Here is a 15,110-nt window from a genome sequence, read left to right on the forward strand (position 1 = left end):
TAAGTGAGTATAAGAGTGATTATAAATGAGGCGGAAGATAGAGAAATTAATTAAATCAGCTCCACTTGGTTGCGTCCCTCCTTCTATTTTACTAAACACCAAACTTTATACTCAAAATCCCCATGAACTTGTTCTTCATTTTGTGTATCTACCTTTCAACAACACTACTAGAGTCTGGAACCCAACCTGATTTGACCAAATTATCTAACCTCTACTTTTAGCCACCCATATACCATATCTTTCACTATTACAATCAATGAAAATCTCGCTCAAAAACTCGAGTTATTTATGTACGCCAAAATCCTTTAGACACTTTATTTCATCATGGCATTTCACTACTCAGCTCCCTCCATACCTTATACCTTAATTATGTGAACCAAACGTCCCCTTATTATATGTTATATTTAGATACAAAGCAATGAGTATTTTGATCGCCTTTATCGTTATAAATAAGTATTTGTAAGTCGATCTGTACTTCGCCACACATGCCTGACACGAAACTGTTGGATTGATTCAAAGTAACTAGCTATTCTTTAGGTGAATTTGTTAAATGTCGTTGATAAGTTAGAGTCTTTATTCTTTAAGGAGTAAATGGTTGGTGGCTAATTACGTGGGAGTTAATCATTGTTACCGTTAGTGAATTTGTTAAATGTCGTTGATAAGTTAGAGTCTTTATTCTTTAAGGAGTAAATGGTTAGTGGCTAATTACGTGGGAGTTAATCATTGTTACCGTTAGTGGAGTCATGCATTGTGGGTTAGTTAGATAAGATCATGCATCTTTGTATTCATGCATCTTTGTATTCTCGTTGAGAAGAGCAGTGAGTGCAAGTGAATAAAATCAGTTTTGTTTTCTCCATTAATATTATTCTTCCGCTTTAGTATTTGCTTCAACAGAAACAACCTCTTAACTCGAGTGTTGTTTAGTGTAGAGAGAGTTTTTTTTTTTTTGAAGAATAGGGCATAATACAAACAATACTTAATCTTGTTTATGCTAAATGTTGCACTCGTGATTTGTTGTAATTGATAAGATATAATTATTGTCATACTATATCTCTCTCTAGTCCATCTATCACTCCGAGTTCACCATCTACTCCTGGCTCCTCAGGTACTCCTTATCTCTTAGCACACTTTGTAAATTGTAATAGGAAATTTTATAAAAAACCACTTTTTATAAGCAATTTTTTGCAAGAAACCACTTTATAATTTTTTTTTTGCAATAACACACCTTAATCAAAATTTTTTTGCAAATCAATACCTTTATGTCGAAAAATGAGGTTTGACCCCATTTTCCGGTGTTGACTACCCCAATCTACCCACGAAACCACTTCTCTCCCCAACCCCACCCACGAAACCACCTCCCTCTTAAGCCCCACCCACAAAACCACCCTTTCACGACGTTGACCACCATAAACACACCCCCTTTTACGACGTTGACCACCCTAAACACACCACTTTAACGACGTTGACCACTCTAAACCCTCATCTATAGCCCTAGCCACCCTTCTCCCCTCCACTGTTAGTTTCGTGGGTGCAAATGGCATAGTCAACGCCGGAAAATAGGGTTTGACTCTATTTTCCGGCATAAAGGTATGATTTTGCAAAAAAAAAAAAATTGATTAAGGTGTGTCTTTGCAAAAAAAAATTTATAAGGTGGTTTTTTTTGCAAAAACATGCTTATAAAAGGTGTTTTTTTTTTCGTAAAATTTCCCATAGTAATAATTTTTCCTTGCGACATCGCGTGTTTATTGCAACCATGGAACGATGGTTGAGCCTTGTAATTTTCACGAGGCAATGCAACATGAGGGGTGGAAGGAGGCTATGCAAAAAGAAATCATAGCTCTGGAAAATAATAAAACATGGGTGATGGAAAAATTACCTCCGGGTAAGAAAGCTCTTGGGTGCAGATGAGTTTACAAGGTTAAGCTTAATTCATATGGTTCACTTGAGAGATTGAAGGCTTGTCTTCTTATATTCGGTAATCATCAAGTTGAGGGTATTGACTATAACGAGACGTTTGCTCCCGTCGCTAAAATGATCACTCCTCGTGCTTTTCTGACTGTTGCTGCTAGGGATGGCAATGGGTCGGGTCCACTGAGACCTAGACTCGGAATTTCAATGGTGGACCCGGATCCGATCCAGACCCACTGGGTCTAAAAAAATCAAACCCAGACCCAAATCCATCGGGTCTAGCGGGGCTCGGATCTAAAACGGATCTAACTATGATTGTTATTAATTTTTTTTATAATTTTGTATATATATTGTAAATTTATAATTATACTACTACTTCAAAATAATCAAAGACGCATTAAAAAAAATGTGTTCATATTTTTGACACACAAATAATTTGTTCATTAAAAAGTAAAGACAATGCAAGAAAAAAAAAACTGTACTACGCAAAACTTAATATCTTGGTTGCTTGATGTTTTATTTGTTCACTTTCACTAAAGTCTATCTTCTCAACCTCTAATTATGTAGTATATTAAGTAATTTTTTTAATAGTATTATTACTAATATATATTTATTATTTATAAAAAATAAAAAATAAATAAAAATGGGTTCATGGGTCGGATCTGGATCGGGTCTGGGTCTACAATTTTTGGACCATCTACAGGTTTATATGGTCAATTTCGACCAAGAAAACTCTAGATCTGGAATTGTTATGGTCGAATTTGACCATAAACCCCAAACTTCGTGTGTTGCTTTTGATGGTGGGCTTTTCTTTTGACGGTGGCTGCTCAATTTGTTCATGGTGAAGAGAGGAGATGCGAGAGAAAGAGAAGAAGATGAGGACCGTGAAAAGAGGAATAAGGAAAGAGAAGATGGAAGCCATGAACTAAATGAGGAGAGAGAAAGAAAGAGGAAGGGCGTTCAGAGGGTAAAGGGAGGAGGAAAGAGAAGACAAAGAAAGAAGAGGAGCGTGAGAGAGAAGAATAGAAAGAGGAGATGTAGCTGCCGTGGAATGAAAATTAGGGTTTGAGAACCCTTATATACCCGTTTTTTTAAATATAAAAATAGCGGCCGTGGAATGAAAATTAGGGTTTGAGAACCCTTATATACCCGTTTTTTTAAATATAAAAATAACACTATTATGCCGTTAAAGGCGGTCGTAATTTTAGGGGTGAGCATGGATCGGATATCCGATCCGAAGTTGGATTTCGGATCGGATATCCGTATCCGAAAATGCAAATATTTGATATCCGTATCCGATCCGAAATCTTCGGATATTCGAAGATCCGGATATCCGAAAATTTCGGATCGGATAGTTCGGATATAGGATATCCGAACCTTTTAATGATTTGGTTTTTTTTACACGAATAATTATGTTAAAATAATAATTTATTGTCAAAATTAATTTGTTTTTAAAGTCAATTCATGACTGCAAAGTGCAAACTCAAACTCATAATTACAAGCTACAATTCTTCATATAATTTGAGTTTAATAATTCTACAAATTTTAAAATATAACAATCCACAAATTTCAAAATCTAAAATCAAAGATTAACAGTAACACATACCAATAGAAAGCAGAAAAAAAAAAAAGAAAAAAAACCCCCAAATAACAAAAAACCAAAATTAATTCACTGTCAAAATGGAATAAAAATTAAAAAAAAAAAACTCTTGTAATTATGTACATTATACAAGACAAATAAAAAAACCAAATTAAATGAAAAAATGTTGATCTTGAGTGAGGACGACGAAGACGACGAGAGTTGAGACTTGTGAAAGGCAAGCTTCTGGTTGTGACTTGTGAGGACGACGAAGACGCGAAGGTTTGTAGATCTAAGAGGTTGAAATTGAGAGGCTAGGGGTCTGAATTGTTGAGGGATTTTGAGGAAATGTTTAAGGATTTTGAGGAATTGTTGAGGGATTTTGAGGAAATGTATAGTGAAGCAGCCATGTACTCATGAAGACGAAGGAGGAGATCTGAATTTTGGGAGAGTAAGGAGGAGAGAGAAAGAGAGGACAGAGAGAGAGAGGAAGGAGGAAACGGCTGAATGAGAGAGGAGAGAGAAATAATTAGATTATTAGGGTTTGGTACTTGGGCCTTTGGGGAATGGGGAGTTTCTAAAAAGTAAAAACTGATGGATGTTAGGAGGTGTTGATTTTTTTCGGATATTCGGATATCCGAAATCGAAATTTTCGATATCCGATATCCGATCCGATATCCGAAATATTCAGATCGGATATCCGATCCGAAAATCTTTTCGGATCGGTAATCCTAAATTTTTGGATCGGATGCGGACCGGAATTTCGGATTTTCGGATTATCAGATAGTTTTTCTCAGCCCTACGTAATTTTGCGACTGTGTACGAAACGGTCGCAATTTGTGCAATTTGCGACCGCTTCTAACTGTCGTAAACTCCTAATCGTATAATTTTTTTTACAATTATTTTGGACATGTATTTTTTTTCAAAAATAATTGTTAAACACTCTTGCGACCATATTTTGGCCCAAAAACGGTCGTAATTTTGCGACCGCTTATGAAACGGTCACAAATTGCAATTGCGACCGTTTTTGTGACGGTCGTAGATAAACGGTCGCAATATGACCGAATTCTAGTAGTGTCCATCTTATGTGAAGACCACTGATCATGGCAAATATATTCACCAAGGCCCTAAGTAAAAACCAATTTTTGTATCTACTTGACAAGTTGGGCATTTGTGACTTGCATGCTCCAACTTGAGGGGGGGAGGTGTTAACATATATATTAATGTATAGTAGTTGGGCCAATGTGTTGAGCCCTATTCCCTATTAGGTTTTATATTTTATATATATACTTGATTAGTCTCTAATACAAACACACTGAATTATTCTCTCAATTATTGTCACATATTTATGGGCATTAACCATTAGTTTAAATTGTTGGTTGAGTTGGTTTCTTAACATAGTATCAGAGCTAGCGTGACACAATTATTGTCACATATTTATGAGCATTAACCATTAGCTTAAACTTTTGATTGAGTTGGTTTCTTAACATAGTATCAAAGCCAGCGTGACACAAAGGTTACGGGTCTCAATCTCATCCACCCCTCCTATTAAGGTGGAATATTTCGCATAGGGTATGTAGTCAATTCGTAAAACTCATGTTACATCCACATTTCAAACACAAACTCTTGTGGGGGGCATGATAGAATATAAAACAATTATAAGATTTTGTGTTTAAACAATTATGAAAGTGGAAGTGTGGAAACAACTCGCTCCCATCCCTTTTTTTTTTTTTTTTTTTTTTTTTTTTTTTTTTTTTTTTTTTTTTTTTTTTTAATGGAAACCACGTTTGATGAACATGGTTGTTCCGTAAATTTAGATCCACCCAAAATCCCTATCTATCTATATACTAGTATAAATATAGTTGTTTCAACTCAACTTTACATAACTAAGCATATACAAGTATATACACAACAAATAAACAAAATGAGTCAAGTGACAAAGTGTCTTACTACGGTAGTGTTCGTAGCCATGGCAATGCTTCTTATAGCTTCTGTCACTGTCTCAGCCACCCGTCCTTTAGTGGCCGACGAATCACCAACACCCGGCATTTATAGAAAACTTGATTTATTTTTTTTGCACCTTCATAGAAAGCTTGTTGAAACTTATGCTCATGTAAATGGTGATGATGATTATGATGCTCCAGGCGGGGGATATTAAGGTTGTACCTAAACCAACAGCAAATTCGTATGTATGCAGATTTGCTGTAGCTGTATGACCTTGATAGTATTACTTGCTGCTCTTTATTTTATTTACCATTACTTGTACCTGCTGGCTTTGTTCGCTTTGATTATTAATGTTTAGGTAATGTTTGTATTCATCTTATATGTTAACTTTATTTGATGATTGATATACAAAGCATATGAGTATTTTGATCAGCTTTATCTTTACAAATAAGTATCCGTAAATCGACTTGTACTTCATCACATACGTACACATGCCCCTTCCGACACGAATAACGAACCGCCTAATTCAAGTTGTGTAAGTAGAACGAGTGTAACTTTATGTGGAGAGGTCCAATATTCTCGTCCTTACTTGGAAACAATTCAAACAGCTCAAGACTTTAACTAAGTGAATTAGTTGATGATCTATTCACACAGAGAAAAATCAACAATAGGAGAAAGATAACCAAGTTCAAAAACTAATGAGACTAAGAAAATCACCAAAGATGTAATAGATAGGGAGTTAGGGAGCCACTCCCACTAGATCATCACACATGAATACCATTAACGGTTTATAATAAAAAAAGTTGACGGGGGAAGTCGTGATTCCCTGAAACATTATGCATATTGTAATAGACTAATAGTATATATTAATGAATATTCAATGAATATCACTCTGTCATCTAAGCTCGAAATCAAGGATTGACTTGTGCTAGTAATATTATTGCTTCAAAATAATTTTAAGTATTAAATGACGAAATAGTAGTTGGAAATCACATCTGATTAAATATAACGTATATTAGTGATAAACTATTTGTTACTGACATCATTCTTCTTGCTTCTTCTGATGATCTCCGGTGTTCTATTATGGCTATGCTTAGCTCTGAGTTTGCTATGAAGGATCTCGGTCCTTTAAATTATTTTCTGGGTATTGCTGTGACCCGTACATAGGGGGGTATGTTTCTTTCTCAAAGAAAATATGCCGAGAAGATAATTGAACGAGTAGGGATGTCTACTTGTAAACCATCTTCTACACCGGTTGATATGAGTGCTACTTCTGGTTCTATATTTGATGATCCTACTCTCTATCGGAGTCTTGCAGGGGCACTCCAATACCTCACTTTTACTCGACCGGACATTTCTTATGTTGTACAACAGGTTTGTCTACATATGCATGATCCCCGGGTGGATCATTTTTCGGCTCTTAAGCGTATTATTTGCTACAATTCAGGGTACTTTGGAGTACGGCCTCCACTTGTATCCGTCCTCTTTTTCCTCTCTAGTCTCTTATACTGATGCAGATTGGGGTGGATGTCCGGATACCCGTCGTTCGACCTCGGGTTATTGTGTATTCTTAGGTGATAATTTGACATCTTGGTCATCCAAACGACAACCCTGTTAAACTTACACAAAAAATAAGAGAAAACGGCTTAATGAGCCTTTACCATTAATCATATATATACAGGCTTACAACATTAACCTAACACACCAAAAAACTCCTAATAATATATACACAAATATATTCACAAAATATATCTAACTTAACATAAATATATCATAACACTCCCCCTCAAGTTGGAGCATGTAAATCACGAATGCCCAACTTGTTAAGGAGAAAACCAAACTGTCGCTTCCCAAGAGCTTTTGTCAAAATACCTGCTAACTGATGACCTGTAGGAACATAGGCAGTAGCTAGATTACCATTCACCAACTCATTACGAACAAAGTGACAATCTGCCTCTATATGCTTTGTTCGATCATGAAAGATGGGATTTTAGCAATATGAAGAGCATATTGACTATCACAATACAACTTCATAGGCTTGTTATGCAAAATACCAAGAGATGACAACAAAGATTTCAACCATTTTAACTCACAAGTTGTAACTGTCATAGCACGATACTCAGCTTCAGCAGAAGAACGAGATACTGTCGGTTGTTTCTTAGTCTTCCATGAGACAGGGGAACGACCAAGAAAAACTATATAACCAGACAAAGAACGACGAGTCAGAGGACACGCCACCCAATCACTATCACAAAAATCCGTCAAACACATGTCCTTCATAGGACGTAACAATATACCTTGACCAGGACTACCTTTAATATAGCGTAGTACCCTGATAGCCGCATCCCAATGTTGCACCAGCGGGTTACTCAAAAACTGTGCAAGAGTATGAACAGAGTAACTCAACTCTGGACGAGTTACAGATAAATAAACCAATCGCCCAACTAAGCGACGATACTGATCAGGTTGAGAGAATGGCTCCCCCTCGGCATATGCCAGACGATGATTTTTCTCCATAGGAGTATCAATAGGCTTAAAACCTAGCATTCCTGCTTCAGATAACACATCTAAAGCATATTTACGCTGTGATAAAAATATACCTTCTGGACCACGAGCAACTTCAATGCCCAAAAAATACTTCAACACACCAAGATCTTTCATATGAAAGCAAGAACTCAAATATTTTATAAAACAAATAATCGCATCATGAGACAAACCAACAATAATCAGATCATCAATATACACAAGGACATGGAGGGAGACGCCACCCTGAATATAACTGAACAAAGAATAATTTGCATATGATTGCTTGAAACCATAAGATTTCAAGGCATTAGACAACTTAGAAAACCATTGTCGAGGAGCCTGTTTCAGACCATATAAAGACTTACGCAACCTACAGACCTTCCCTGGAGTAGCACAATTATAACCCGGAGGTAATTGCATATACACTTCCTCCTCCAAATCTCCATGAAGAAAAGCGTTATGAACATCCATTTGATGCAACTCCCAATTTAAAGAAGCAGCAACAGAAAGAAAGAGTCTAACAGTCCCCATTTTTGCCACAGGGGCAAAAGTCTCATTATAATCAACACCTGCAACCTGTCGATTGCCATACACAACAAGACGACCTTTAAGTCGCTCTACTTCACCTGTAGATGTATATTTAATTTTATACACCCAACCACTACCAATAGCCTTCTTACCTGGAGGTAAGTCCTCCAAAGTCCATGTGCCATTTCACTCAAGAGCATCAATTTCTTCTTTCATCGCTTTACGCCACCATTCATGTTTTATAGCTTCCCTAAACGAGGAAGGCTCTTTTCCCTTTGTAACTGCTGTCAGAAAACACTTATGTCTCATAGAAAAATTGTGATAATCAACATAACAAGCTATATCAAATTGTTTACCTGAAGAACGTGATTAGGAAGCGGGTGCAGTAAATTTTGAAGGAGTGGGGTCTATACAGTGGCGAACAAGTGTATTAGTAACATAGCCACGAAGCTTCGAAGAGGGAAATTTTTGACGATGCCCACGAACCAAAGTTTCACCATTACCTGTAGTGCTAATCACTGCCATGTCACTCGAACTCCCCCTTGAATCAAGAGGGTCAACAGAAGCATTACCATCATTAACATTACTAGTATTTGATGACGAGGCAGGGGCACTAACAACTTGCATGTCACTAGACACATTACTAAATTCATTACCACCAGTAGCATTTATATCATGCATTTCATTAACACCAATCTCACGCACAGGAGCATGCACATGCAAGTCATCATCATAAAACTCATTATCATCCCACAAATTAACTTGATTAAAGTAAGACTCCCAATGCACCCTCTCTGCTGCATTAATAGTATCAATAAACGGGAAAGTGTCCTCAACAAATTTCACATCACGACTTATCAAAAATTCATTAGTTTCCAAATCATAAAATATCCAACCTTTTTCCCATAAGGATATCCAAAAAAAATGCACCGCCTAGACCTCGAGTCAAATTTATCCTTAGTACGAGCATTATCCACCACATAACGTAAACAACCAAAAACACGCACCTCATCATAAGAAGGAGGTTTCCCAAACAAATATTCATGAGGTGTTTTACCATTTAAAGTAGGAGTCGGGGTCAAATTAATAAGACGAACCGCAGTTAAAACACATTCTCCCCAAAAATACTTAAGTAATTTAGCTTGGAAACGTAAAGCACGAGCAACATTTAAAATATGTTTATGTTTCCTTTCAACACGATCATTTTGTTGAGCGGTATCCACACATGAGGTTTGATGCAATATTCCTTTTTTTTCAAAAAAAGGTCTCAAACTCAAGAACTCTTGCCCATTATCACTTCGTAAAACTTTTATTTTTTTATTGAATTGAGTTTTTATTAAAGCATAAAAGTTACGAATTAACTTCCCAACTTCATATTTTCCAACCATCAAATAAATCCAAGTTGCACGGGAGAAATCATCAACAATAGTAAGAAAATATCTAGCATTGCAACTAGATGATACTCTATTTGGACCCCAAATATCACAATGTATCAAATCAAACAAACCAGATGCTTTATTCATACTTAAAGGAAAAGAGTTTTGGGGTTGTTTACCCATAAAACAAATACGACAATAAAAAACAACACACTTTTTATTCATACTACTACTGGCTACTCCAGGCAAAGAAGAAACAACTTTCATCGAAAGGTGACTTAAACGTCTATGCCATAACATACTTGCATCTGGAACATCAACCGAATTGACTTGAAAACTATGAGCACGAACTGGTCTGAAGAGATAGACCCCATTATACTGCACCCCCGCTCCAATCAGGTTCTTCAAAGTGCAGTCCTGAATTATACATAGCTTGTTAGTGAAAAGAACAATATATTTTTGCTTTTCTAATAATTGAGATACTGACAATAAGTTACAATTTAATTCGGGAACAAATAAAACATCTTCTAATATTAAACCATCACTCAATTTTATTTTTCCTTCCTTAGTGGCCGTAGTACTCTTTCCGTTAGGCAAACCAACCGGAGATAAAATATCACACAAATCATAAAACAAATTTAAATCACCCGACATATGATTCGACGCTCCGGTATCAATTATCCACTCATTAAAATTATACATACCGTGAGATGTTTGGTCACTTGAATAATTATTAGTGGGTTTTCCACCCTTTATTGCATTTAAGAATTGGGCCCATTGTGCATCAGTGAGTGTAGGAGCACTTTGACGATCATTCTCATTAATCTCAGACCCACTCAATTGACGAGTGTTGTTGCTCATATTTGCTGCAAACCCACGGCCACCACCACTTGATTGACGACTACCACGACTACCACTACTTGATTGACGACCACCACGACTAGTCCTACCACCACGATTACCACCACGACCACCACCGTTAAACGATTCGGGCCAACCCACAAGATCAAAACACTTCTCCTTCTCATGACCCTTTTTACCACAATGGTCACACACCCTAGCATCACCACCACCGGACCAAGAAGTAGTCCTGGCTTGAGCAGAACCTGACGCTGCAAACCCAACTGCCTCCGAACGAGTATCTTGAGCATCGGAGACCGTTTGTTTACGCTCTTCAGACACCACTTTTGCATAAGCCACATTAAGGGAAGGTACTGGGTCCATCATAAGAAGGGTAGAAACAACACCACCAAATTTCTTTGGCTCCAAACTGATACAAAATTGATGGAGTAGTTCACTTTCAACAATTTTAGCATATTCATGAGCAGCAGTACATGTACACTTGGGAACTTTGACATAACTAGCTAACTCATCTTGTAATTTACGTAACTCACCAAAATACACAGCCACCGGCCTACCACGCTGCTTGCAATCCACAATTTGAGCCTTTAAATCAAGAATACGAGGGCCATTGCCAAGGGAATATCTATCACGTAGATCATCCCACAAAGACTTGACATGGTCTGGGAAACGAACAGTGGATCGAACAGAGACATCCAAAGTATTAACAATCCAAGCAACAAGCATTGAATTAACAATCCCCCATTGATCAAAATCAGGAGACTTAGCATCCGGCACGGTAATAGTACCATCAATAAAACCAAGTTTGTTCTTTGCACGAGGGTTATTGCGTAAAGAACGAGACCACTCCTTGTAGTTATCTCCTTTTAGCAGAATTGGGCTAATCACAACCCTTGTACCTTCACTCGGATGGAGATAGTAGGCAGAGAACGGTTCATAACGAGGACCCGGAGGAGGAGGCGGCGGCGGAACTTCACCACTAGTCATCACAACTCAAACGAAAAAGAAGAAAACAATGAACACACAAAGCGGAAGCACACACCAGGAACTAATTAACTCACGCAAATAATCTTGAAAAAAAAAATCAAAAATACTAGGGTTTGTGTTTGGGAATAAATTAGGAAAAGCAACGTAAAAAAAAAATCTCAAATCAAAGGGCTCTTGATACCAGGTTAAACTTACACAAAAATAAGGAGAAAACGGCTTAATGAGCCTTTACCATTAATCATATATATATAGGCTTATAACATTAACCTAACACACCAAAAAACTCCTAATAAGATATACACAAATATATTCACAAAATATATCTAACTTAACATAAATATATCATAACAAACCCACATTGTCTAAGTCGAGTGCCGAGGCGGAGTACCGTGGGGTTACTAATGTTGTCTCCGAATCTTGCTAGCTTCGGAATTTATTACAAGAATTATATTGTCCGATTAAAAAGGCTACTCTTGTTTATTGTGACAATGTCAGTGCAGTTTATTTATCGGGTAATCCAGTGCAACACCAGCGTACAAAACATATAGAGATGGATATCCATTTTGTTCGGGAGAAGGTTGCATGTGGTGAAGTTCGTGTGCATCATGTTCCTTCCCGTCATTAGATTGCGGACATCTTCACTAAAGGGCTTCCCATTGTATTATTTGAGGATTTTAGGGACAGTCTCTGCGTCCGTAAGCCTACCGTTTCGACTGCGGGGTGTGTTAAATATGTATATATTTTGTATATTATATTCTCTAGTCAAAGGATATATTTAGTTCCTAAATATACGCCTATAGTTATGCCTATTGTTAGGTTTGTAATTTGTATATAACCGAGCTTGATTAACGAAATCAGTCAAGGAAAAATATTCCACATATTCTTTCACTATTCATTTCCTTTATTTCTTTTTGTTTAAGATTAGGAAAAATTGTCAAAAATAATACTCCCTCCGTTTTATAATGTTAGTCCTATATAGAATCAATCATATAAAATAAGAAAACAAATATATTTGGAATCTAACATTAAAGTACAACATAATTCATAATTTTTTTACCTTATTTAGCTTTTTTTATTTTTTATTAGGAAAGCACAAGTCATAATTGCATAATTTAAGGTAAAAATTTCCTTACTTAGAGTCATGTCATCAATCCACAATCAATTAATTCCAAAAAAATCAATTTATAAATGAAATATTTTCAATATGGGTAGATCTTTTTGAAATGCCCAAAATAGTATATGAGACTAAAACATTATGAAACGGAGGGAGTACGGAGTAACACCCTAATTTCACCTGTCTTTCTAAAATAAAACGACATTAATCATCATTCGGTCACATTTTATCTTGAACGAGTGCCTGTCAAAGGTCATTTTGGAATTGAATAATCAAAAGTCATTTTACTTTTGAAAGTTAAGGTCGGATTTTTTTTTTCAATTTATCTCAAAAACTACTATTTATTTGCCTTTCATACAATTACCATTGCACTGATAAGCTTACCAAGTTTTAGACCATTTGAATATTATAAGGTCGATCACTACCAAAGTGGACTATTTTGATGGTGAATTAGAATTTCATCTTAATGCCATTGTCCTTAGCTCCTATATAATGGATCTATGTCATAATCACCTATAATAATCCCTTCACTATATCCCAGATTCCTAGCTGATTGACTGCTACAATATGCTTATTCCACCAAATATGCTCATTTTCAATTTTAATAAGTATCTTGAAGTGGCTTTTTCAATAACTTATTCAAGCATTTTAAAGAAAAATGACAATTATACCCTCATTAAACCAAAAAATTCTACCAAAGTAAAATTAACAATGTCTTTAACTCTTTATTGATCATTTTGCATACTCAAACATCTTTTGAAAAATCAATTGTTTACACAACACTTTTATACAATTAACTACTCCCTCCGTCCCCAATTGTTTAGTCACATTTGCTTTTTTATTGAGAATATATTAGGATATATTTTAGGATCTCTTGAGGATAGTGAATATCTTTTTGATATATTTTCCTTATTTTCCTAGTTTCCTAATCCTATCATATTAGGGTTAACTTGTATTTTATATATTGAGGTTGAAGCCATCAATGAAAGTTAAGTCATTCACTTCTATTTTCTCTCTAATTTAGCATGGTATCAAGAGCGGGTTAAATTTTTTTCGACCATGACCGGTTTTTTGGGTAATACAAAAACCTCATAAATCCGTCTCTATGGTAAATTTAACAACACTTGTTGGATTATTGATACCGGTGCAACTCATCACGTCACTGGAAATAAATCTTGGCTATTTGACTCTTACAACATTGAATGTCCTGTTGGTTTTCCCAATGGTGAGAGTGTACTTGCATCTTTGGCTGGATCTGTTTGTTTGTCTGATAAAATCACTATCTTTGGAGTTCTCTTTGTCCCGAATTTGAATTGCAATTTAATTTCAGTCTCTCAACTTACTGATCAATTAAAAGTTGTTGTACAGTTTAACTCGCATGTGTGTACTATACAGGACCCAATGAAGAAGTTTATTGGCACGGGTCTTAGGCAAGACGAACTCATTATCTTAGCAAGCCGGACGTGGTGTGTGTGTTGGTGGTTGGAGCGACTTCTGAGTTGGATCTTTGGCATAGAAGGATGGTTCACCCTTCTGAGAAGGTAGTTAAGTTGCTTCCTCATATTAGCAATAATAACACTAGTTTATCAAAAGGTTGTGAAGTATGTTTTCGTGCTCAACATTCTAGAGACAAATTTCCTATGAGTGACAATAAAGCTTCTAGAATTTTTGAAAAAATACATTGTGATTTATTGGGTCCATATCGTCATGTTTCCTCCTGTGGGGCTCGTTATTTCTTGACTATTGTTGATGATTATTCCTGTGCGGTTTGGATCTATTTGCTGCTTGATAAAACTGAGGTTTTTTGAATGTTTATGACTTTTTTTGCTATGGTTGATAGACAATTTAATCAAACGATTAAAATTGTTCAGATTGATAATGAGACTGAATTTAATTGTTTGAACGATTTTTTTTGTTGCAACTGGTATTCTTTTTCAAACCTCTTGTTTTGGGACTCCTCAACAAAACGAAAGGGTAGAGAGAAAACACAAACACATTCTTAATGTTAGTAAGGCCTTGAGATTTCAAGCCAATCTTCCTATTTATTTTTTAGGTGAGTGTGTTGTAGCTGCGGCTCATTTGATTAATCGTAATCCTACCCCTATTCTACAAAATAAATTTCCTTTCGAAATTCTTTTCAATAAACCTCCTTCTTTTGGTTCTATTCGTAGTTTTGGTTGTTTGTGTTTCGCACACAATCAAAAGACGAGGGGGGATAAATTTGCTAGTAGGAGTCGTAAATGTGTTTTTGTGGGTTATCCATTCAGGAAAAAGGGATGGAAGCTAT

General features: G+C 36.2%; 2 protein-coding genes across 2 annotated transcripts; one reads left to right on the forward strand and one right to left on the reverse strand.

The window, feature by feature from the left end:
* Positions 1-6,655: 6,655 nt before the first annotated feature.
* Positions 6,656-7,049, forward strand: LOC110717351 (uncharacterized mitochondrial protein AtMg00810-like). The gene is made up of 2 exons (XM_021896016.1): positions 6,656-6,805; positions 6,879-7,049. Exons 1-2 carry the CDS (start codon positions 6,656-6,658, stop codon positions 7,047-7,049), a joined length of 321 nt encoding a protein of 106 aa, XP_021751708.1.
* A 2,847-nt stretch (positions 7,050-9,896) lies between these two features.
* On the reverse strand, positions 9,897-11,922 carry LOC110717099. Its single transcript, XM_021895748.1, has 2 exons — positions 10,566-11,922; positions 9,897-10,278 (listed from the first exon to the last, which is right to left on the reverse strand). The coding sequence occupies exons 1-2, from the start codon at positions 11,707-11,709 to the stop codon at positions 10,235-10,237; spliced, it is 1,188 nt and encodes a 395-aa protein (XP_021751440.1). The 5' UTR covers positions 11,710-11,922; the 3' UTR covers positions 9,897-10,234.
* Positions 11,923-15,110: the final 3,188 nt, after the last annotated feature.

Source organism: Chenopodium quinoa, unplaced genomic scaffold, assembly GCF_001683475.1.
Source record: "Chenopodium quinoa cultivar QQ74 unplaced genomic scaffold, ASM168347v1, whole genome shotgun sequence".
NCBI classification, from domain to species: domain Eukaryota; kingdom Viridiplantae; phylum Streptophyta; class Magnoliopsida; order Caryophyllales; family Amaranthaceae; genus Chenopodium; species Chenopodium quinoa.